Raw genomic sequence first — 27,552 nt, forward strand, 5'->3', positions numbered from 1 at the left:
CTCTCTCTCTCTCTCTCCTCTCTCTCTCTCTCTCTCTCTCTTTCTCTCATACAATAATTTTGCTTGCTGTCGCAGGAAATTAAAACATTTCCACACTACATATTCTCTTGATTAATTCTTTTTCTTTTATTTTCCAATTCTCTGCATTTTGATAAAATACTTTTACACTTCAAATTTATAGTTTTCTAAAAGTTAATCGATCGGAAACTGATTGAGAAATTATCATCATTCAGCTATTAAAACAAAGTTTCAAACATTACCACTAGTAATTACAGCGCCCAAAATCAATCGTGGTCGTTGATAAGTCTTGATCACTGGTGTGATGGTCAAAAAGAACTGAAACACAAATTGCAAAATATTTTTGTATTATCTTTTCTTTAGTGGTCTATAACCCTTAACCTTCTCTGTGTGATTTATTTTATACTTTCTTTGAATCTCGTCTTTAAGTCTTCCAAAACCATTTTCGTTCAAACAACTGTCCTTCAATAATGTCACTTAATGTCAACGTGATTTAGAAACTAATACATCATATAGACAGAAGTTAGTACAATTTTCTAAAGTAGTGCGAGGAAACAAAACCTCACCTGGATCGAAATTATTGCAATTAAAATTTTCCACCAATGTCTACTACTTATAATCTACCATTGAAATGGGGTGTAAATCGAAGTAACTGTGCCTTTAAGCAGAACATTTACCATGAATTTGTAACAAATTATCCGAGTCACTCAAACAGTTCGTCGGCATATAGACAAGTAGAGGGTTAGAGTATTGATCAGGTAGAATAACGTAAACAGCATTAAAATATTTTGACTAAATAGTCTTATACATTGAATATAACGATTGTATGAATCAGTAATTCTCTATAGCCGTTAATGGATTTTAGCCTATGCTCTACGTCAGACATTGAAAGAAAATCAAAATTTGACCGTATACCATTTATTCCATTCATAAGGTGATTATTAATGTAACAATAGTTGAATTACAGTTAAGAGAAATTGAAATATGTATTATAGACTCCTTTGACTAGATGTTGAAATATAAAATATACAGAGAAAAACTATTCTATTATGTATATAACAAAAAATATTGTAAAAAAGACAAAAATTATTAAATTAGTTGTAAATTCAATAATTTAACAATATCATGTTTTAAAATTATCTAATTCACTTATGTTTTGAAATCAGAGTTAAGATATTGACTTTATTAATTAACGAATTGATATGGCTTTCAGCAAGTCATTGTCCTTCTGGTCAGTAAAAAAAAAATAATTATTGTTGTTGTTATTGTTTTGGTATTGGTAAGACGCTCTTCAAATGGCTCATATATGTTTGTTTAGAATTGTTTTAAAAGTCTACGTTAAAGAGCTTTTTCTTTGTGTTGTTGCCAAACTGTCCAAGCATTAACTGAACAGTTCAGTTGTGTTTTCACCCATCGGTATGGAATTTGTTTATTTTATTCTAGAACTTCTCCATCTTTCACAAGAAAGCCCGATGCATGGTGTCAGATTTTAAAACAGAATATCGGAGGGAAGTAATCAGCAAATAGAAAAGTACTTTTCACTCTCCCTTTTGTTGTCTTAAAATCTCCGGGAACCCATAATTGTTATGTCCTGCATTTTGACGGCGTATTTCGTCGTTTCTGCAGGACTGGCCCGAACTGTGTACCTCGCTGACTGTATTTCTTTATTGGCCACCGGGGCCCTACACAGAAGGGACAAACAAGGATAGACAATACAAATACAAAGTGGGGACACAAAACATAAACGAATGAATGGGAATGAATTATATAATAAATGAAGGTGAAATGGCCACGCGAACCACAATCTCGAGTGGTTACACAACTATTTTTGATTTTATAACATATGTTTTCTTTTTATATAGTATTAAAATTTACTTGCATCTTTTTACCAGTTTATATATGGTATTAATTCTTCATACTCTACGACTGGAGGTAGGGTATCATACACCACCTTCAATCCAAACGGGTCATTTTTTGAACCGAACAATTTCCTCAATTTAGCGTGTCTTTCCCTGTATATCAGTATGCTTTTCGTATTTTCTGTGTATTCTTCTCCCGGCAATTTAACTCTAAACACCGATTTGAACTTGATGATTTCTCGTTCAATTGCCGTGCTTTTAGAATATGTCATCATGTATACTTTGTTCTTAGAGGGGCTTTGACGGGACTGTGCTTGTGTCTGTTTGTCTACGAGGTGAACTCGGACTATCTGGGGCGGTTTCCTTTCTTTGTGGTGTTACTGGTGGTGATGTATGCTGTATGGGTGTACTTTGTGTGTTGTATGCTTGTTGTATAATCTCCTGTTTTGCTATTCTTCCTCTTCTTCATCGTACTTTTAAGGGGTGTATTCACCGTTTCCTTTTTCTTCCTTTTCGATACTTCGGCGAATCCTTCCTCCTCTGTATCTTCCATACACTCCTCCTGGGCTCGGCTCGGGCTGCCGTTACGGTACTCCTACTTTGTTCTTCCTGGTTCTCTGTGGTTTCACTGCTTATCCAGGGAACTTTATTTTAATGTGCTCTTTTTCTCTACAGTGGTAGCAGGTCTTCCTTCTACCACCACTCTCAGCTTTGCATCTTCAGGTAACAGCACCTCTTCTGCTATTTCATTCAAGTCTTGCTGAATAACCATTTCCGGGCTGTAATCTCGCCAATTCATTTTCTTCGTTCTTGCAACTTGGATTAACTTTGTGTCCTATTTGGTTCCGTTCATCACGGCTGCCACCAACCACGCTTCTTCGATTTCTTGCAACTTTTTTGCCGCAGTAGATCGGCAGGAACACCCATTCTTGTGATCTTAGCAGCACAGTGGTGTGATTTATTGCCTCTTCTTCGGTGGTAAACCTCACCTCCACTATGCCATATCTTCTCCCTCTAGTGTAGAATATCGCAGCACTCTTCACTTCTTTCATACATTTTCAATGGCTCCCTCTGATGCCATCTCTATTTTCTTATTGGTTATGGACAGCGTTCTGTACACCACTGTCGTCCTTTTCGTTCTGCTGGTTATTTCCTCTGGAGGGGGTCAACCTTAAACTTGACTCCTCCTTCTAAATCAGTTCGTTGCAACTCTCCAACTTCTTTCTTTCAATTTTCACTTCCCGCACCTCCAGCGCATTCGTCGCGGTGCTACGGCTTCTAGCCGCCGAAGCATAGCTCTCGGCATGGGCTCGTTCCGGTTCGCAATTCATTTTCAAAATCTCTTCACTTCTAAACAGGGGAAAGAAAACAAACAAATACACAGGCCCGCAGACAAAATAGCAACAGTCTTCAATAATATTCAACAATAGGCACTAACAATCAGATAAACAAGAATACTCGACGGAATCAGAAGTGATTTACCTGAGACTCAGGTGCGCACCGAACGGTGTACCTTCGCTGACTGTATTTCTTTATTGTCTATAGGGGCATACATAGAGAGGACAAACAAGGAAAGTTACAACATAGTGCTGGGGTTACAACCATGATAAAAAATGATTAAATCAATATAATGAAATCGGATGGAATTTTAAAAATTAGATGATTACAATAAAATAGAAGCTTTGGGATTTTTATTTAACCTGCTGGTTTTCTTTTTTTTTTCTTTAAATTCCTTTTTTTTTTCCTCTGTAGTTTATTTTCCTTTTTCTCTTTTTTTCGCCCTGACCGGCTACACTAGCACGGTCCCATTTAATCTCAGCATCCTTACAAGAGTCATGCATCTTTTCGTGAATACTCTTTGTGACAGGCACTTTTTCTGCAGACGGATCTTCCTTAGCAAGTGGTAGTTGAAATAACTCATCAACCCGCATCCAGAGATAAAGTTGATTGTCTCACTTCCCCTTCCACGCGGTGTCCATACTGTATCTTTCGGTATGGCTACTACACAGGAAAAGGACGCCTCTCTTTCCTTATTAAATGAGGGAGGCAGTACGATCTTGATGATGGACTCAGCCGATAGTTGTACTCTTTCTGTCTCCGACAGCAGTTGTTCGACATAGGTAATCAGTCCCTCAATTCCACACATTGCACGAAGACCTGCGTAACAGTTTCACTCACGCGTCCACACCTCGGGCATGTAAGCGGGGGACATTAAACCCGTGCCTTGACAACCTCTCTCAAACTTGTAAGGCCGATCGATAGCACAGCCAAACCAGTGATTTCTGGAAGTTATCCAGATACCCCGGCCCGAATGTCCTTCCGAACAAATTAATTAGCTGGTCCCTATCGAAGCCTAGAGCCAACCCCAGGATGTCGTCAGACTTGTGCTCCACCAACCCGCTATAGAAATCCGCAGTTGTAGTCCCGCTACCGGCACTATACGCCCAAGAGAACAGAGTGAGTGCTTGTCTGCACTCCCTCTGCTATTCGCCCATTCTAGGTCTTCGATTGATCCATGAGCCTACATCCCGCAGGGACGTTAATTGTGGAAACAGGAACTTAGCGTGATGTGACCACACCTGTTCACCTTCTAGTAGAGCCAGAGATGTCTCAGCCTCAGCGCATATTTGCGCATCATCAGTCACGGCATCCCTAACCCACCCTTTAACGGTTTCTGGCAGCAGTGGTGGTTTCCCTTCCACAAAAAGCGGAATAGGAGCCGTTCTAACTTGATCAGCCACACACCGGGGCAAGGCACGACGGTTAAGCGGTAGGTAATCACAGATGCTAATAACACCTATACAACCTACACCCTCCTTAGAAAGGATAAGGTCAACCCAGACCAGGTCTGGGTTATGGCCGTCACCTTACCTGTGACCTTGCTCCAGTTTTTCTCCATCTGGAGATCTTGTTCAAACCAGACTCCGAGCAGTTTAACCGAGCCCTCTGTCCAACGTCCTACGACGCTGTTGGGAGGCATCGACTTGCCTCTCCAGGTGCCGAGTTGTAAGCCGGCTGATTTATCTTGGTTAACTTTTGCCCTGTCATCGCTTCGTATCTTTTGATGGTGTCTTCTACACGAGGTAGTTGCTCTTCATCAGACATGATTATGGTTGCATCATCCACGTACGCCGTTGCTCCTCTACCGTAACATAGATCACGTGGTTCGCCCCCGCGGTCTCCAGCCTCCGCAATAATGGCTCAAGAGCCAATATATACAGAAGCGGGGACAGGGGGCAACCCTGGCGAACTGAACGCTCGATCGCGAACGGTTTCAAGAAGAAACCGTTCCCCCGGACAACTGATTTGATGTCACTATACATAACCTGGGAGGTGTCCGCCACAAAAATTATATATGTTAGTGATATTTTGTACTTTGAAATGAATAAAATCGATCAATCAAAAAAATTCTAATCATATACTCGAAATATTCGTTGTTAAAAGTTAACAATTCTCGCACTGCCCAAAAGCAACCAACACAACTTAAATAGAAAAATTGACGCGTGACGTCACAACGCATCAGTTTCAAAATGGCTAACACAAGCGATGAGTGCATGTTGTCCGTTTGTTCAGTGGATATCGATCTTCATTTGTCTTTTTGAAGAGTCATCTTTTGACTATACCAACGATGAAGATATTCAACAAATCGTACTATATCGATTTGAACCAGAAGCATCAGATTTGGAAAAATCCGATTCATTACAGGCCACAGACCATGATGACGAAGATGAGTCTAGATTAGGGAAACACTGACTGGTATGGTTATATAAATATTCCTAATGTGAATCAAACTTGTTTAAATGATCGAATACTTCGGTCTCAAGTTATTTGAAAGTATGTCTGTGTATGTAAATCGATGATACGAAATTTACATGCCGCTGCACCCGCCAGGTTGACTAGCAGGAAAATATCTGCGCAATTTAATTACTTTAATTAGACTATTAAGCTTGCCGCGACAATTATCAAAGTGTCAATGTTGTACAGTTTTAATCCACTATAATTAGCCTTCTCATTTACTTTCAATAGTTCTGGTAGCACCTAAAAAGAGATTTCAAATCTAAAATAAACTAGTTAACAGTTCAGGAACTGCTTCAGCAGAATAAAACTGATATTGTTATTCAGTCAATGTGAAATAAAATATAATAGTCATGTCTACTAAAGGCACATGGCCTGAAATTTGCTGGGGGGGTGTAAGTCGATCACATCGACCCTCCCCCCAGTACTTGACCGGTACTTAATTTATCGATCCCGAAAGGATAAAAGGCATAGATAATCTCGGCGGAATTTGAGCTCAGAACGTAGCGGCAGACGAAATACCTATTCCTCTACTACCTACAAGGGGCTAAACACAGAGAGGACAAACAAGGAAAGACAAACGGATTAAGTCGATTATATCGACCCCAGTGCGTAACTGGTACTTATTTAATCGACCCCGAAAGGATGAAAGGCAAAGTCGACCTCGGTGGAATTTGAACTCAGAACGTAGCGGCAGACGAAATACCGCTAAGCATTTCGCCCGGCGTGCTAACGTTTCTGCCAGTTCGCTGCCTGAATGATAATTATAATAAGGCAATTGCTAACAGAGTAATGCACAACATTCGGCATATTATTTGTGATAAAAAGAACAACAGAGAATAACAATGACTTAAATCTAGGATAAAAATACTACACATGTACATATTTCTTACTGTGAACACCAACAGACACAGAACTATCTTACATACACCGACAAGCATTCTAATTACATACCAAAACATAAAACTCGGCTATATATGCTGATTCATAAACGAAGTGATACCCTGAGATAGGCTAGTGAACATCCAGGACGTCTCGGACGTTAGGCTATTTAGCCCCTGGAAACTTTTTGAAACATTCTCCCAAAGTCTTAATTTCTATTTATTTGTTTATTTGTTTATTTAAAAAATCTATTTATTTATTTAACAATTTATTTATTTATTTATTTATTTAACAATTTAAATGTTAAAGAGAATCTAACGGTTTTTATGTGTTTCTTAAATGGCTTATAAACACATTCCACGCTGCAATTGTTTTCGTTCCAGCACACGATCTCAGATCAGGTCACTTGCTATGCAAGTACATCTCCGTAATTTATTTATTTATTTATTTATTTATTTAATGTAATATAGAAATTTGTGGTCTTGAATTTATATGCAACTATCACGAGTGGTATTAAACATTACATACCCAGTTTCTTTCCCTTTTTACAATAGTTGGGCGTTCTGGTGTGGGGATGAGGGACGATGAGAATGCCGCTTTGAGATCTTCCAGTTTTCTTTTGTGTACGGATCCTGGGGATGGGGAGATAAACGTTTCTTCTTATTCATTCCGAACTCTTTCATAAGCGACTGTTGCACTTCAAAACAGTTTGGATTAAAATGCTCTGAACAAACCACAGTGTACTGCGAAGTTCCAGACCACTTTGCTCTTGTGAGCTCCACAAACCGAGTTCATGCTCCAAGCTCTTTCTCGTCCTTAGGTAAAACGGGCACAGAAACACTGTCCGATGGACTATTACTACACCCTGCCACAAAACACTTTCTACCCATCGTCCTGGAACTCATAATAAACGATAATATTCTAGGAGTCCTCACACGGAAAATTGCGCCAATGATGTTATGTAACGTTACATCCGGTATAGTGGTTTTAGCCTCATTTTCGGTTTTGCAAAGGTGCAAAATGAGAAGTCGCTTTTTGACCGATTTCTCGTTTATCGACAAGTAATTTTTTGTAATTATGCAACCGATCGAATTTATATATAAATTCATACAAAACAACACCCACTTTGTATGATGGGTTCCCGGACACTTTAAGCCAAAGCACCATCACTTATGCCAGCAAATAGAAAAGACAACAAAAGGTTAGACAGCCAGAGAAACCACCGCTAGAACCACTTCCACCCACAGCAGCAACAAACGGCAACATTAAAAAAAATTACGATGATGCCAAGAGTAAATTCTAAGAGCCGTAACAATGAAGGAATTGAAAAGAAGAACGTCAAAACAATTCATTAGAATCTCCGATTCTCCCTCCAAACCAGGTATGGATTTTAACGTGAATCGTTTTGGACCGGAGTTGGAGTAACAGTTTCCTGAATGTATAGAGGACTGTTGTGAAAATAGGTCTGGGGTCAGTGTGAATGTGCTGTTCCACGTTAAACCAGATACAATCCACAAGATCCTCATGCGCCTTCCAGGACGGGAGTATTTGCATGTCACGGTTGAGAGAAGAAAGCCATTGTTTCACCTTTCTGCTCCCAACAGAAAAAAACAAAACCGTAAAACCATCTGAGTACTACTACATCTACAACAACTAACTAGCTACGAACAACAGCGAAAGCGATACCAACTCCGGCAACGACAGTATGAACAACAGGAACAGCAAAACCAGCAAATGCTGGAAGAACACCAACACCAGCAACAACAGCAGTACCAATACCATCAGCTGCAGATGCATCACCAACAATTTCAACAGCAGAAAGAATAATAATAATGGACGCAAACAACATCCAGAGGCTCTCTCATTGAAACTCTCCCCCACCCCCGTCTCCATTTCATTTAAACTTAAATTCATACACAGACTTGCTCTCCGATTCGATACTGATAGCTCTGCATCAGGCAATGAGAATGAGGAGAGACCCCCTCCCCGCAAAACAAATATAAAACATCATATCCCACACCAAGACACACATGAAAAGCACAGAATGCTCAGACTCACTCACAGCAACTTCAACTGTAAGTAGAGCCCCCACCCCACTTTTTTTTCAAAACTCCCTCCAGTCAACAAGGCAGGTTTAAGAATGGGTTGTATGAATGGTAGTGACTTAGGATCACCCTGAAAGCAAACGCACCTTCTCAACTAGCCGTGAGCGAAACTAGGATTTCCGACACGCACAACCTAGTCCTTATTTTCCTTATTTTCAACGATTTTGATATCAACGCATCTCTTATTCAACCTGGAATGGGAGGCGAAGTTGTTGTCCTCTTTCCACAAGTTTCAGGCCGTGTGCCTATAGTCGAATTATCATTATTAAAACGGTGAGCTGGCAGAATCGTTACTGCGCCTGACAAAATACTTAGAGACATTTCGTTCATTTTAACGCTTTGAATAAAAATACCGCTGAAGTTAACTTTTCCAGTCATCCTTTCGAGGTCGATGAAATAAATACCAGTCGAGTACTGGGGTCGTTGTAATCAACTTACCCCTCTCCCAAAATTTCAGATCTTAAACCCGCAATAGAAAGGATTAACATTATCTTCGTTCATCGTAATCACCATCAAAATTATCGGCAGTTGTCTGCAAAAGAAGCAAGCGTGTGGTTGAAGCAAATATAGAATACTGACGTGTAATTTTGTTTGTAGTCTGGAGTTGTACTGAATGTGATTGGTGTCCACAGCAGAACAAGCAGCAGATGAATGCGTATAGTGGAATAAGAATTCTAAACTAATAACTCGTTATCACTGTTTGCTTTTATTCTTGAATTACTTCTATCAATTTTATCAGAATGGGCGATAGTTAGGTAGCACGATACAGAATAACACAGAATTTTATGGTTTCTGTTTGAATCGTATATTTCAGTATATAGCTTTCTTTTTAATATTTATCTGTCTGACAAAATTTAATAACTTATATTTTGAATCACAGTAGGAAATATAAAGCGTTGAAATATTCCTCATCAGATATAACTTGGGTTCTGTAAATTAGTTGCAATAATCTATATATCAATACGCTAAGGCCGAGATGCATTACCCTGTCATGTGATTAGTTGCTGGGAAAAGCGAAGAGCAAGAGAGAAAGAGATAGAAAGAAAATGAGGGAGAAAGAAAAAGAAGGAGAGACAAGTGTCTGTAGGGGGAACGTAATATTTATTATGTGGTTAAAAAGTTAGTTGAAGAGGAGAGAAAGTGAGTTAGAAATACAATGTTTGGCAGAATGTCGATGTTCTAGTTGTGAGGTTTAAAAAAGGCAAAGAGAGAGAGAGAGAGAGAGAGAGAGAGAGAGAGAGAGAGAGAGAGAGAGAGAGAGAGACAGCAGATAGAGTGTGTGTGTGCGTGTGTGTGTGTGCGTGTGTGTGTGTGTGTGTGTGTGTGTGTGTGTGTGTGCGCGCGCGTGTGTTTAGCGTGGAGGCACAATGGCCCAGTGGTTAGGGCAGCGGACTCACGGTTGTGGGATCGCGGTTTCGATTCTCAGACCGGGCGTTGTGAGTCTTTACTGAGTAAACACACCTAAAGCTTCACGGGGCTCCAGCAGGGGGGGGGGCGAACCTTGCTGTACTCTTTCACCACAACTTTCACTCTTCCTGTTTCTGTTGTACCTGTGTTTCAAAGGGCCAGCCTTGTCACACACTGTGTCACTCTGAATCTCACCGAAAACTACGTTAAGGGTACACGTTTCTGTGGAGTGCTCAGCCACTTGCAGGTTACTTTCACGAGCAGGCTGTTCCGTTGATCGGAGCAACTGGAACCCTCGTCACCGTAATCGACGAAGTGCCACGACGTGTGTTTAGCAGAAGGAAATTTTAGATATATTATTGTCACTAACAAGAAACTAACAGTTTGATATTCATATGCAGATTTTTATATCATTTATCTGTCGATCTCTTTATTTATGTATTCACATTGACAGATATCTTGATGGGTGGACGAAAGAAAAAAATTATAATGAAAATTATATAAGATAGATTTTTCAATGAAAGTGAAATAACTTAGCAAAATACTCATGGATGTTATATTTGAAAAACTTTTATTTGAACTTTGCATTGATAACAAGAAAAGTAGATATAGCAAAACATCTGAACCGAAATGAAATGAAATGTGTTGACTGACAAACAACTTCTCTTTTTTTTTTAATTGAATTAATTTTTTTTTATGTTACCCATTATTTACATTTAAAAACACCTTTCAGTTCTTCTGGATAAAGCTGTACTTGAAGGAGCATGTGCATAAGTGTAATTACTTAACGTCTTCCTGCTTGAAAATTGTTATTTGCTTATAAAATATGGATGACAGACGATGTGAGCTAACAAGAGAAAGAATGAAACAGTATAGGCAATGTCGTAAAGAGAAGCAGAGGTTCGAATCACAAGAACAAGAGTATCACTGTGTAGAAGAGAAAATATGAATCAAAGAGTATAGAGTATTTACAACAGATAAGGGAACGTGTTCAAGATAGAATATAAAATGAGAGAGAGAGAGTAAAAGTACCTACAAACATATTGTTGAAAGTTACGACATTGGTGGCATGAATATTCTCTGTAATCATTGTAAAGTTCTTAGATTTAAAAATGCAACTCTGAACAGCTGAGAGGATGGCAATGTTATGCTCCTTCAAGTACAGCTTTATCCAGAAGAACTGAAAGGTGTTTTTAAATGTAAATAATGCAGAATATACAAATTATAAAAGAACACTAATATTCACGGTTCTGCATAATCTTACAACCATCTAAAAAAATGTATTTACAGAGGAATTTCCACTGTACTGCTATTCAATATATGAATACGCTTAGGCCGAAATGCGTTTTGCTATTACCTCATTAGCCGAAGGGAAACGCGAAGAAGGAGAGAGAAAGGGAGAGGTGTTAACGACGTGTAATAAGGGGAACGTAATAGTTATTACGTGTTTAAAAATCTTTCCTGAAGTGAGTGATATATATTTCTTTATTGCCCACAAAGGGCTAAACATAGCGGGGACAAACAAAGACAGACAAAGGGATTAAGTCGATTACATCGACTCCAGTACGTAACTGGTAGTTTATTTATCGACACCGAAAGGATGAAAAGGCAAAGTCGACCTCGGCGGAATTTGAACTCAGAACGTAACGGCAGACGAAATACGGCTACGCATTTCACTCGGCGAGGTAACGATTCTGCCAGCTCGAGATTTAGAAATAGAATGTTTAACAGTGTGGTGATGTTCTGGCGGTGAGTTTAAATAGAGAGAAAGAGAGGGTAAGAGAGAGTAGTGATGATATTGCCAGCCGTTATATTAAATTGTCATGTGGTTAGTGGAAGTGAGAGGCGAAGATAGAGAAGAATATACAAATTATAAAGGAACACTAACTTTTATGGCTCTATATAAACTTACAGCAATAAAAATAATATCGTATTGACCGTGGAATTTCCATCAGTAGTTTTCGTTGGAGACCCTTGTTGACAATTATATATCATAAAATTGACCACTTGTTCGCCTATGGATAGGCAAACAGGTGATCTGTTTTATGATATATAGTTGTTGTAGAAGTAAATTATAGATTTCATCGAAAAGTTCTCCCGAGAAGATTGAAAATTCCAAAGTTTCGGATACTTCAGGATAAGAGAATATAGCGTTTGTGATTGTATGATGTCCGTGGTATCAACCACGAGTTCAATAAGTGAGATGGTATTTCCAGGAATAAATGACGTGCCTAATACATCCATAATAGCAAAAGACTAGTGTTTGTTACTGTAACCATTTCGTCTTCGGTAGCTATTTTAAGCTTTAAAAAGTGTAAGATGATGATAAAGAAATCATCATCCATTGTTATTTAAAGATACATGTATACTTGAATGTATTAGTGATGGATCTATGCCTTAAACAAATGAAGGGTACACGCATGGTCGTGTCGTTTAGCAGTTCGCTTTACAACCACATCGTTACTTGTTTTAATCTCATATACATGATATCTTGGGCAAGTATGTTTTATCACAAGTATGTTTTATTCAACAATACGGAATTCATTAGAAGTACGCCACAATACGCACGCGCACACACTCACACACGTGTGTGTATTTATCAGTTAGTTTCTTTAATTGGATTGTGGCCTTAATTGGGCACAGATTTCGGCCTCCGATTCTAAATTCAGTCTAGTACATACTTTACCAATAACTATATTTATTGGCTGGACCACTTATTTACGATATACATATACATATGCCTCTCTCTCTCTCTCTCTCTCTCTCTCTCCCCACAAAGTAGTGAAGATAGACATACATACACAGCACACATGTATGCATATAGTTCAATATTTCGTTGAAAGATATAAGCATCAGCGACAAAACCGATAAAAAGTGATCGTCGAAGTCCTTTACCCCATTTGTTCTGCGCCTAGTTGTAATTACTTCCTTGTCGCTAGCGTCATCAGAAATGCTGAGAAATAATGATAGGCTTTTTTAAAACAATTAACTAATGATGCTATTGTTACACAGGTGTGATGTGTTAAAAAAATTGATTCATTGATACCATTCAGTCAAACAATGAATGTTCAAGTAATCGTTTAGAATTCTTCTGATGTTCTAACTTTAATTTCTCCATTTTCCATCTATATTTTCAGGTCAACTATGCCAACTCACGTTGTTCTTTTGTGTATCCTATTAACGAAGCGATTAAATTCTACGTCCGCAAGGAACTTGATGTCATTTTTGGCCCATTCTGTGACTACGCAGCAGCACCTCTTGCAAGACAGATAACATTCTGGAGTATACCCATGCTGACTGCCGGTGCAATGGCAGCAGATTTTGCAAGGTACAGATTAGTGCATTACCCATTACTGACAAGAATCGGACCAAACTTCGTATCTTTGACACAATTCCTTTCGACGATGCTGCGTGAGTATAAGTGGAACATTGTCCAACTATTATATGATCCATATGGACAAGGATATTTCGAGGATAAATTCTGTCATATTGCTAGTGATAGCATCCATTATGGCTTGAAGGACGAATTCAAGGCACCGTACCAAAAATTTGAAAAAACGGAGGATCTACTAACGGAACTAGGAACTGTCCTTGGCGTAAATGTTGCAGGTAGGCCAAAATTTGTTGAAAGTGTTATTCATTTTATAATCAATCTTTCATTGTTCATGATTTTGGAAGTAGCTCAAGACTTTACGGTCATTCTTAAAAAGATGTTAAATAAATTTCGAAAAATGTGCCTAAAAATATTTCAGGTCATCAAATATTTCGTGAAAATATCCTTACTTTGTTCACAGATCCGAGTATTGCTGTTTGTTTTCTGGGGACGTTCCTGTGTCTATTTTTATAAGTATTCTGTAAATATACTTACACGAATGATAGCGAAACTTTCTTAGTTGCTAGTTAGTTATTTGAGGAAAGGCTTTTAGCAACAAAAACAAGAAATTGCGGACTCAGAATCTCTGATATTGAAAGTGGGTTTTTTTTTTAGACATCAAGAAAATGTAAGGGAGTGTATTAAAAAAACTCAAACTGAAAAATTTACTGCTGGTTTTAAAACGAGTGATTATCTCTCGGTATATATATATGTACATGGTAGTATTAATGACCTATATAAACACACATTTACAGATGTACAAAGACGGGAAATTATATTCTTTTATTCCCCTTTACTACATGAATTAGGATAAAGCAAACAATGGAGATTTCAGCGATGGAATTAACTACTGAAAATAGTTAATCTCTTTGCTGGAATTGCTTCTTCTCTGCAAAGAAGAGATGGTGAGAGAAGAGAGAGAGAGAGAGAGAGAGAGAGAGAGAGAGAAAGAGAGTGGTGACATTAATAGGAAAAGCGATACAGATGTAAGATATTAAAAAACACATGTCACAGTTCATATAACGGTGTTTTCTGAGTTTCATGTTGAAATTTTCAACAATAAAAGATGGGAGTCACATTTATATATATACACTTATATATATATATATATATATATATATATATATATATATATATATATATATATATATATACATATATGTAGACAAATATATATATATATGTATACACACACACACATATATATATATATGAACTGGAAATTATAAAAATCTTGGCAGTTAAGATTTTAATAATTACTTTGGTAACAATTACTTAATCACAACTAGTTAAGAATTGCCTACTCGCGTTCTTCCTTTTGATTATCCTATCAATGAAGCGATTAGATTCTAAGTCCGCAAGGAACTTGATGTCATTTTTGGTTCATTCCGTGACTACGCAGCAGCACCACTTCCAAGACAGATAACATTCTGGAGTATACCCATGCTGACTGCTGGTGCAATGGCAGCAGATTCTTTTATTATTGTACATATGTGATTAACAAATGTGATGGATACATTCCTTGTTATCCAGTTATGTTTGTAATTCATCAATTTGCTCACTTCTTTACTAAATTATATTGTAATATTATGTCAATTATTATTACGTTAATTGTATCAGTTTAACTGTTGTCATTTGTGTCATGGAGAGTACTATGTTTATCTTGATACATACATGCATACATACATATATATATGTATATATATATATATATATATATATATATATATATATATATATATATATATATATATATATATATATATATATATATATATATATATATATATATATATATACATACACACACACACACATATATCATCTATTGGTTTGTCTCTATGATGAAGCTCTAAAGTGTATTTATTTCACATTGTTACTTTTGGGAGGCGAAAGCTCATATGAATACCATAAACTTTCCTTTCCTAAAAACAGTTGAATATGGGTAACCATGCATGTATAGAGTAGTTTCGCTGCATTATTTTCTAGCCACGTATATTTTTAGTGGGAATTAATTCAGGATATCCCGATACAATCTGGTGTGTTATCTCAAGAAATGCAGCACATCACTGAAAATTATCATCTATGTTGTGTGAGCTATGGATACACCTTTAAGCACGCACGCACACACACACACATACACACACACACACTAACACACACACACACACACACCACACACACACACACACATATATATATATATATATATATATATATATATATATATCATGCACACACACATATATATCTCGTGAATTTTGTTGCTTCTTTTGTTGCATTGAATTTGAATTTGTTCAATTTGAATTTCTTTTCATTCATAGAAGAATTCATGAAAATACAACCCATGTAAAGGAGAACCTTTATAGTTGTTCATCACCGTTGACATACATGCCATTAGTATAGCAAATTTTGCTTGTATAATAAGTTTAGATTATGCTAAAAGTATAGTAGGTTTCATATATATAAATTAATTAGTTTGGAAAAAATTGTAACTGAAATGAACCATGCATTTAGGAGACAAAAGTATTTTGGAATTAATTTTTTTTGTTAAAGAAAAGCAAAAGAAATAATGATATCAGGTAATTTTTTTTTTAAATAAACAGTGTTCACCCTTGTCTCTTCACTGAACAGGTCTCAATAATCCGAAACATGTTTGTCACTAACTTGTAATAAGAGCTCACTCCCAACCCATATACAGCATCCGTAGCTCACCTTACTGATTTATTTACGTGATTTGTTTTTTTGTTGTTTTTTTTTTTGGTGAGTTCTAAAGACCCCCGACCAAAAGGGTGTATTTTTTCACGTGATGCATTTTCTCCGTTATATTAATTCTCCCATTATCTTAATGGATATGATAATGCGTTACGTTAGGTACTTTCAAAAACAGTCATAATAAGACCCAACAAAATAATACAAACATGACCACATTTATGCATAAAAATAAAACTTTCTGAATATACACAGTACAATATGTATACATGAAAATATCTGAGGTTAAGCTCATTAGGGGGTTAATATAAGAATCGTAATGTTGCAGTAGGGTACGAATTTATCACAAAAAATATTGGCTACTGTCAGAGGACTTCTACTTCATCGAACATCTACCTGAGTTTTATTAAGGGATTGCTGGGTTGGTAAGAGTAGTGATTATCTTGGTTATGGTGTTTATGATGCTGGTGAAGACTGAATTACTTATCTCTCTCTCCCACCCCATGTATATATATATATATATATATATATATATATATATATATATATATATATTGATTGATTGCTTGTAGGGACACCGTATTTCAATATGCAACCATGATATACTGCAGAGTATGTTAATGGATATTAAACTTATTTTTACAGATTTGCTGTAGGAAATCTGTTGAAATAACTTTAATAAATGACGCACACACAAGCGCGAGCACACGCACACACACACACACATGCAGGCACGCGCTCGTACATACGCACATACATATGTGCACAAACACATTGAGAGAAAGAGAGAGATAGTGATTGAGACTCGAGAAAATATACACAAATATTTGCATGCAAAGGACACCTACTCACACACACACATTTTATTTTATATATGACCGTCTGTATGTACGTATCGTGATTATAGTGTTCCAAACTTGAAAATGCTTTGATCTTAGTGAAAACGCCGAAAAGTAACCTTTTGGTTATGAAGAAAGGCTAGTGTTTAATTTCTCAAAATTTATCCAAGTTTTGTAAGAGAGAAATTACAGACCATAATTCTAGTAAAAACGAATTCAAATAACTTGAGACGACCATAACTTGGGGTTCCTATATGTGTTGCTTTATAATATGACACAGCAGGGTATTAAGATATATGGTAGTATTTATGGTAGCACTACTAGAACTATCATTATTAACATTATTACCATTTTATAAATAAATAAATGGTAATGCACATAATTATTACAGTCTCTATTTCTAACTTCCACCATTCATCTCATCTGTTACTGCAAATGAATATTTGCTTTCAGGTATTTTTATATTGTTTGTATAAAATCTGGTTGTACTCGTTTTCCAATGTCTTGTATTGTATGGCTGGATGGATAACTGCTCTGAATTTATATTCACCCATGTCTCTTCCAGTATTGTTATTACTTGTTTTGCAGTGACATATCTTGATAATTCAGTCAGCCATATCCACTATTTTCATGCATTGATAATTTTCTACCCAACTAAAAAGTCCGGTTACTTAAACTTGCAAATATATTGAACTCTCTTCTAGTTTTGATTAATGAGGGTTCAGCAGTCGAATGAGTGTTCTCGGTCAAATGTTTTATTGTGTCGTCTCATTTGGAAATTCAGACCTGTCCGGTTGCCAACATAACAGTAATGGTCTCTATCATTTGGGAGTGGATTGGACATGGCTCTAAGCCGATCTCTTTTCACCCTCTGGGAGTTGATCCTTGCTGCCTCAAAGTTGGAGATGACTTCAAACCATTAGCTTCTCTTCTGAGTTCTACTCAATGCGACAAATTTCTATGTTCCAGGGTCTAAGGAATGTGGAGTCCCCTCTTAGCCATTTTGCAAAGTCCCACACTCTTTTGCATATAACTGACCCACACAAACAGTTATAACTTCGTCTATTGGTGCAGGAGTGTGTGTCTGTGTCTTTATAAAGCCATATATGTATGTATGTGTGTATCTGTGTCTATGCCTACGTGAATTTGAGCATGTGTGTATACCCATACATACACACATATGCATATATATATACATACATGCATACATATATACATACAAACATACATACATAGTGCTGCCCCCTCGTTATCGAGTATGGCCATTGCACGAAGTTTAATCAATGTTGTTATCGTGCAATGCCTGTGCAAGAAGATATTTTTAAAGTGAGGAAAGGCTGTGCACTGAGTCAATCCTACTCACTAAGCAACAACAGCTATAATCCGAAAAGAAGAACAAGTCAACATCATCGGTAACCACCGAGCCGCAGGTTTTATGTCGGAGTTATCCCTGTTACCTGAGTTACCTTCTCCTAGAAGGATGCACTAACAAAGGCTAGGAGTCCTTCACTCCCAATGGTTTAACCGCGCGATCGGGTATTCAGTCCGATTATTTCTATGTCCCCGCGCATACATACATACAGGTTTCGTGGTTTGAAATGACATGGAATCGATACAGTTTATTTTCTATATATACAGGTTTCTATAAAGACGTAATAGTTATCGCCACTTGAAAATAGTTGTTCCGTAGGAACTGACGTTACTACCATTTTAATCCCAGAAGGACGCCTCCTCTGACTGGTTATTGATGCAATCTGCACTCGATATACATATTGCAAGCAGGGAAGTGAAAGCCTACCGTCCTCCAGCAATATATATCTGGTGCAGATTGCATCGAATAACCAGCAGAAGGAGGCGTCCTTTTGGGATTAAAATGGTAGTAATGTCAGTTCCTACAGAATAGCCAAGTTGAAATGGCGATAAACATTACTTTTCAGTATGCTTACTACTTTCATCTCCTATAGAGATTTTCTAATTAGCTAATCTGCTTATTGGCCTATATATAGTTAATCGTTAATAAAACATAAAAATTGTGAGAAATAAGAAAACGATTGTTTTGATAAGTATACAGATGTTCGCGTAAGTACACACATAGAGACACGCATACACACATTCATGGTTTCAACGACACACATCCGCACACTCCGCAACGATATCATTAAATAAAGTCATAGAAGATTAGTGAATCTCGATTTAGAGACGAACAGACAAAGGAAAACGACACACTTGAGCTGTTGATTAGAATTTGGTGACTGGACATCTCCATCTGGTAGATACCCAGCCGTGTGGCCAGCCTACAGAACGCTATACATAGCAAAACTGGCATGCTCAGACAGCCGTTTGATGTTGATATATAACTTGTCTTTGATCTCTTCAGTTTCGCTCACAGATTTCGTAATTATTTATTTTTAACTATATAGTTTGAAACTTCGTATACTGGTGTAATTTCTCACGCTGAACACGCTTTACTTCCAACCTTTCCGGCAAAATTTCGTATTTTAGAAATTATTTCGTGTTAAAGTTGTCATATTTGGGTAACTTTAACCAATCAGCGATGTGTATTCAGCTGATGAAAGCTAGTGCTGTTTGCGATTGTAATCGATAAACAACTGTTTGCCGTGATTTGTTGTGATGCTCTGATGGTTACTGTAATGAAAGTGTTCTGCGTAGGATGTGTGCAGTGCCTAGTAGTGCAATTTCTTGTATATTATATGTGTTTGTAAGTCCTGGTGTTTTTGTTTTGTATTTGTCTGGATATTTTTTTTATCATGCCTAATGCACCTACTATGATAGGAATTGTTTATGTTTTTAGATTCTACATTCTAGTTACCTCTATTTCCAGGTCTTTGTATTTTGAAAGTTTCTCCATTTCTTTTAGAGACACGTTGTCATCTGCTGGTATTGATACATCAATTAGAAAGCATATTTTTTCTTCATGATCTCTGACAACTATATCTGGTCTGTTGGCCTTAATTTCTCTATCTGTGTGTATCGGCATATCCCAGAGTGTGGTTGCTTTCTCGTTTTCTGTGACCTTTTCTGGTGTGTGCCTATACCATCTTTTTTCTGTTGTTATTCCATAATGTTGGCATAGCATCCATTGTATGTAGGTCCCAACTCTGTCGTGTCTGAGTATATTCCTTCTTAGCCAGGACTGGGCAGCCAGAGATAATATGATCTATTGTTTCTTGTCCATCTCCACATATTCTGCAGTTACTTGTTATATTTCTTCTTCTTATTATTATTATTATTATTCTTATTCTTATTATTACTATTATTATTATTATTATTATTATTATTATTATATTATTATTATTATTATTATGATTATTATTATTATTTGCACAATTGTGCCAATTAAGACTAGGATTTTAGATATTCTGTTTCATCCATTTAGTAAATTCTATTAATCATGTTTTCGTTTTCCATTCATTTCAAACGAGACTTATAAGGTAAAAGCAAAACTTTATTGCAGCTGGAATAACAACAAATAAATTACTTGTCAGAGGTGACAACAGTCTGAAAAATAGATAAAAACAAATATAGCTCTATTTCTACAAACTAAATTATATTTTCTTTAACTTTTTTCTTATAATTCAAGTCTGGCATTTAATATTTATGCATATATTCATATATAATTAAAATATCATTTGCACAAGTTGAACGTTAATGACTAAAAAGACGGGATATTGCTGAAGTATATACATGTTTGACATGCATAATCATTTTAAGAGTAATCTTTCATTGATACAGAATTTCACGAGGGAAATTTGTGCCAATTAGTATTCCATAACTGGAAAGATGTGTTTAACATGTCTTATGAGAGATGACAAACTAAATTAACATAATTACATATTTACATTATTTAGAAAGATCGGAATATTTGATATGGTGTTACTTTATTTATAGAGCACCACTCTGTCTGAGATTTAAGAAAATATAGTAGTAATTTTACTTAGATTTAATAAGGCTGGAACTGATACAAAACACCTTGATCAGATTGATAAAGACAAACACGATGAATATCATCCGATATCCTTAATTTGCAAGAGTTCATTTACGTTATTGTTAATAGTCGAATTGCTAAATAAAGGTATCAAGTTGTATTTGAGATCAAATCTATTCTCATTTACTTGTTTCAGTCATTTGACTGTGGCTATGGTGGAGCACTGCCTTTAGTCGAGCAAATCGACCCCAGGACTTATTCTTTGTAAGTCTAGTGCTTATTCTATCGGTCTATTTTGCCGAACCACTCAGTTACGGGGACGTAAACACACCAGCATCGGTTGACAAGCGATGTTGGGGGAACAAACACCGACACACAAACATATACACACACATACATACATATATATATATATATATATATATATATATATATATATATATACGACGGGCTTCTTTCAGTTTCCGTCTACCAAATCCACTCACTAGGCTTTGGTCGGCCTGAGGCTATAGTAGAAGACACTTGCCCAAGGTGCCACGCAGTGGGACTGAACCCAGAACCATGTGGTTCGCAAGCAAGCTACTTACCGCACAGCCACTCCTGCACCAATGTTAATGTTACTGTAATTTATATTATAAAAAGTAGCTGAGTGGTACAAGAGAATTTCCCTCTATCTAAAAGAACAGGAAATTAGTAACAGAAAAGCAGTGTTCCTATAGAAAGTATCTCCTGCTTATTTTATTACTTTAGATGATGAAAGAGATATCATTCGTAAGGCTGATGGAGATTATGACATATTTCTTATTGCAGTAAGATTTGTTTGTATGAGGTGGGGAATAATGTTAATAATATTAACCCCGATCCCATAGTATAAAACTGACTCCCCACTCCATTGGGGTTTGCAGACTTATGAGCTGCATGGTGACCCCAATAGTGATGACAGCACAAAAAAGACATCCAGTGTATGCTGTAAAGTGGTTGACATTAAGAAGGGCATCCAGCTGTACCAACCACGTCAGAGCAGACATTGGAGAACGATACAGTTTTTAGAGCCATCAGATCTTGTCAAACCATCCAACCCATGCCAGCATGAAACTCGGACTTTAAATTAATAATTATAATAATAATCCTTTCTACTATAGGTACAAGGCCTGAAATTTGGGGGGAGGAAGCTAGTTGATTACATCGACCCCAGCGTATAACTGGCACTTATTTCATCAACCCTGAAAGTTTGAAAAGCAAAGTTGACCTCAGAGGAGAACATAAGGACAAACGAAATGCTCCTAAGCATTTTGCCTGACATTCTAACAATTCTGCCAGCTCACTGCCTTAACAACAACAACAACAATAAAGATTTAATTAAAGCACAAAGTTAGCAATTTTGAGGGAATTTTGAGCCATAGTAATTTGATTGGGTACTTTATTTTATTGACTAAGGAAGGTAGAAAAATAAAGTTGATCTTCTCAGGATTTGAACTCAGAAGGTAAAGAACTAAAGCAAATACCATAATGTATCATTTTCCCACAAGCAATTTGTTATTATCTACCAATAATATTAACAACTATAGCACTACTTAATGCAAGACACATGTTACATGGAATAATGTCAAAACAGTAGAAAATACAAAACCAAAGGAAGATAGAGAGTGTCAATTAATACATATTGATTACATAATCATATACAGGCACAAGATTAGAGAGAGCATGTGAGAGTATGTGTATACGTGTATGTGCATGCATGTGTGTTTGTATAAGTGAGTGTGTATGTACAAACAGATAAATAAACAAAAATATGTATGCAGACATTTCTGGTTGTGTATCTTTACATAAATATACATATAGATTAATTTTCACAGTTAAGCACGTGAATAATGAGTGTATATCATAGTAAATTATAATGAAGAATGTATTAGCTTGTGCACTTGACATTTATAACTTTTCTAGTCTGGAAGTGTTAGACTTTAAATTGAAAACCCATTCAAAATTACTGAGATGTCATGCATTTATGTGTGTGCATGCATGAATCTATATGAGTGTGTGCACGTGAGTGAGAATACATATAAAGGTATGCATGAACTTAAACATCTGTGTGTGTGTTAACATCTAATGTAGAATTATGTGTGATTCCCTTTTAAGAAACCTCATTAATCTTACCTCAAACACAGTTTATGGTTAAGGAATTTAGATATTTTTGACTTTTAGAATTCCCTGATACGATGCAATTCTTCACATGTCAAACTGTATGTAGAGTAGCAATTTAATGTTTGGACTATATGAAGTGTATTAGTGCCAAAGTTAGATACATTGACATGTCGCCAGTTTATTTAATTATTTACTATTGATTAGCTACAGAGATTGAGGTAGTTAACTCTTGTGTCATGGTGCTATGATGATAAGGAATAAATAATAAGTTAAAGACTAGGAAACCAAACTTTATATATAATTTTCAATGATGTTCAGACAATATTCTTAGCAGTTATATGATCTATGGCATATGGGATTTAGTGGATTCTCCAATTATATAACAAAGAGCTTATTCTAATTTTGAACTCAAATGACATTCTTTTCCTTATTAATCCATTCTACTATAGGCACAAGGCCTGAAATTTTGTGCAAGGTGGTTAGTGGCTTACATCAACCCCAGTTTTCAGCTTGTACATATCTCTATGAAGAGATGAAGGGTAAAATTGGCCTTGGCAGAATTTGAACCCAGGTCATAAAGCTGGAGAAATATTGTTAAGCATTTCGTCTGGCATGCTAATAATTCTGCCAGTCCACAGCCATAATAATAATGATATTAATGACTTAGAAATGGAGGGGTTCATGACAGTAACCAGTTTTGGGGCCTCCTCTGAGGCTAGTTCCCTGGGCAGTGGATAGTGTAAAGCAGTGGTTCTCAACCAGGATCCTTATAATCCACGGGGTCCATATAAGATTTTGTTAACGATATTTATGTATAACTTTGGTAAATAAATAATTTGGTTATACTTGTACTATACAAGATGTTTCGCCAACATTTTTTATACAATCCCTAATAATATTTAATTATAAAAGTATAATACAATTTTATTTAAACATCAAATGGCTTTGGGGATCCAGTAGAAAAAAACAGAAATCAAATGGGTCCATAGAAGAAAAAAACGGTTGCAACTAAAACAGTCCCTGTGATCAATTTATATAAAACTTCATTGATAAGATTCTTATTTCTTTATTGCCCACAAGGGGCTGAACACAGAAGGGATAAACAAGGTCAGACAAAGGGATTAAGTCGATTACATCGACCGCAGTATGTAGCTGGTACTTAACCTATCGACCCCAAAAGGATGAAAAGCAAAGTCTACCTTGGTGGAATTTGAACTTAGAACGTAACGGCAGACAAAATACCACTAATCATTCCACCCAGCATGCCAACGATTCTGCCAACTGGCTGCCTTTGATTAGATTCTGGTTACCCTGATACTATGTTATGAGATCAAGTCCAAGACCTCTTAAATGCCTAACTTATTGGTAATTAGATATAAGAGCTAGAAGGAAAATTAACTTAAATGATTGATCTAATGGTGAAAGACTTAATAGCCATGCCTCTTTTTGTGTCCCCTAATGAAGAAGTTGATGATGTAAATCATCAGTTTTCTATTTTGTAATTACTACCATTAGGTGCATGTGGTTTTGTAGGAAGCAGTTTCCTTTCTAATCAGATGGTTCTGGATTCAGTCCCACTGCATGGCACCTTAGGCAAGTGTCTTCTACTATACTCTTGGACCAACCAAAACATTGTGAGTGGATTTGGTAGACAGAAACTGAGAGAAGCTTGTCGTATCCATACATACATACATATTTACATATATATGTGTGTGTGTGTGTATTTCTTTGTGTGCGTGTCTTTCTGTCTGTGTTTGTCCCCCCATTACTGCTTACAATTGATGTTGGTGTGTTTGCATCCTGTAACTTAGCAGTTCAGCCAAAGAGACCAATAGAATAAGTACCTGGCTTAAAAAAGAAGTACTGAGGTTATAAATATATCAATGGAAGTGTGTAGCATATATAATCATTCAGATATATCAGAACTGAATGAGGAGAAAGTCAATGAAAGTGTCCCATCAATGTCTGAAATGGAATCATCTCATCCAAAATATAGAGGTTGACCTTTTAGTCAGAAATTACTCATTTCATGTAAAATCTTATTAAAATCTTTCGTGATGCCAAAGGAAATTTTTTTTTCCCCCAAAGCTATCAGTGGTCAATGATAAATAATGTATGAATAGTTGTGATAGCAAAAACACTCAGCTGTAAAATATTCTTTGAAATAAAAGGAAATATACAAATTTAAAATCCACAATGCTATTTCAGAAAATTGGATATAAAGCAATAAGTATCAAAACACAAAGTTAAAATAACAATATAAAAATTCTGACAAAATGTATAATGAACAGATATGACATTTTGAAACAGAAAAATTCAGCATTAGAAATATAAATGAGACATATCATATGCTCTTCCTCCCCAGCCATATATATATATATATATATATATATACACATACAAACATACAGAAATACATATATGTGTGTGTGTGTGTGTGTGTTTGTATGTGTGTGTGCAGTGCACATACATATATGCATATGTATTAAGTTTTGCTTCTACCTGAGATGATTATGGTAATTTATAATTTACATTTTCAACTGTAATAATTATAATTACTGTGAATAGAATTTCGTATTTATTTTGTTTTGCATATGTTCAGACAAATACGTGAATCTTTACACACATGTATGTACAGACTTGTACACATACAGGAATATATTTATCCATAGGAACATACAAAAGCACTTTTATAAAATCACGTACAAAGTTTTCATTTAAAGCTTTCTGTCTTGGTAACAAAAGAGTTCTTTCCTTGTAGGTGTTGTATTTCAAAAGCAATACCAGAATATGCAACGATTCATATTATACAAACATACAGTGGCTGATCTACCATAAAACTTATGATGCTTAAGTATCAGGGACCCTAAGCCAGGAGAGGCCCCTCTGAAGAAACTTAATTTTTTCATTCTATAAATTTTTTTTGTTTTTGTATTTTGCCATGCTGATTGCTGTTACCAGTCTTAGTGGACGTCATATCATACTCCTATGCAGAGTCTAGACACACAGTGTCTAGCCATGAGTTGTTCACCTATTGTTTCTGCCAGTGTGGAGTTGCATAAAAACTAAAAGTACAAACACCTCGCAGATAATTCGCTTTACTTAAATTATTTTGGAAACCTCGGCCCTGCCCCTCCCATTGTCAAATATGTCTACTACTACATCAACATGGTAGAGATAAGAATTCTTATTTTCACACCATTAATTAATGACCAATTAAAGTGTTTGCCTCCTATTTTTGGACTTATAATCTCTTCAGTAACAAAGCATTTTTCTACTTCAAAAATTCTTTGAATATCACCTTGTACAAAATGAACAATTCTTCATTTATGACTATATATTAAGTTGTGACCCTCATCTTCATCGATCTCTCTCTCACTGTGGCTAATGAAAATAATACCCCCAATTTTTTTCCACAGACGTTTAGGCCCAAGTGGAATAGCTATGTCTTCAAGAAAGTACTTAAGCAGATACCAGAAATGCCAACTCAAAGAAAAGCATTTTAACGAAACTTCTAAATGTCAAAAACTATCAAACTAATTTACAATGTCAAGTAAGTTTATTATCACCTGCAACTAAAACAAGCCTTGCAAGCACCAGTGAAGTCAATGATGGTGCACAAACCATGAGTGCTCTGTTTGGCAATAATCACCCTACTGTTGACATTTTTGGTGCAGATGATAATCATGGTAGGCAAGAACTTTGAGAAAAGAGAGAGCAGAAACAGAGAAAATTTAGTGATTTCAAAGAATACTGTGACCTGGCACACTGGCCTGTAACAATTCAGGATTTCATACAAAACTTTTTAATGCAAGACATCAGTTTTTTTCAAAATAAAAAAAAACAGATAATGCATGTACTGAATCCAACAAAATTTACAAAAAGCAAAATCGAAGTTTCTCAAACAAGTACTTTGAAAAAAAGATTGCAAAATGGTCCGACTTTGATTGGATTCTGGTTAGTTTACTCAGAGAAAACACTTTTCTAAATTCCAAATATCACTTAAAACAGGTGAGTTCTTTCTGATTGGATGAATATACTCAGAGCTCTAGAAAATCATGAAGATAGCATTGAACATAACAGGGTGATGTTGAGCTGGCTAACACAAAAATCAAATAAAAGCACTGCAAATAAGCAACTTCTCAACAGTTGAGAAAAAACATGCAGTACTATTTTGCTGTAGAAGTTATAGAGTTTTTAATAACTTTTCTTTGCAGCTGTATCAACTTCTTGGGTTGAATTAGAAGTACTTGGTGATTAGTCCTAATAAAGTGTCATGTTTGTTGGTGAAATTCAACTGGTGGGATAGCTGAAGCTAGTGAAGTTGTTTTTTTTTTCTATTGGTGGTTGATGTGAGCAAGGTTATAATTTATTTTCCTGACTTTGAGAAAAGAGGAAGTTGAACAAGATGATGTCTCATTTCTTCTCTAATTCTTTTTAAGTATTATTCATTTACAGGGCTCCAAAGATATAT

The 27,552-nt window shown here is 36.2% G+C and overlaps 1 protein-coding gene across 1 annotated transcript in view; it reads left to right on the plus strand.

Moving 5' to 3' along the window:
• LOC115215145 (atrial natriuretic peptide receptor 3-like) overlaps positions 1-27,552 on the plus strand; it is a 536,057-nt gene that overhangs the window by 246,145 nt on the left and 262,360 nt on the right. Inside the window, exon 3 of the mRNA XM_029784317.2 lies at positions 13,204-13,675. Within this exon, the coding sequence (XP_029640177.2) occupies positions 13,204-13,675 (472 nt within the window). The remainder of the gene's footprint in view (positions 1-13,203; positions 13,676-27,552) is intronic.

Source organism: Octopus sinensis, linkage group LG8 (genome assembly GCF_006345805.1).
Source record: "Octopus sinensis linkage group LG8, ASM634580v1, whole genome shotgun sequence".
NCBI lineage: Eukaryota > Metazoa > Mollusca > Cephalopoda > Octopoda > Octopodidae > Octopus > Octopus sinensis.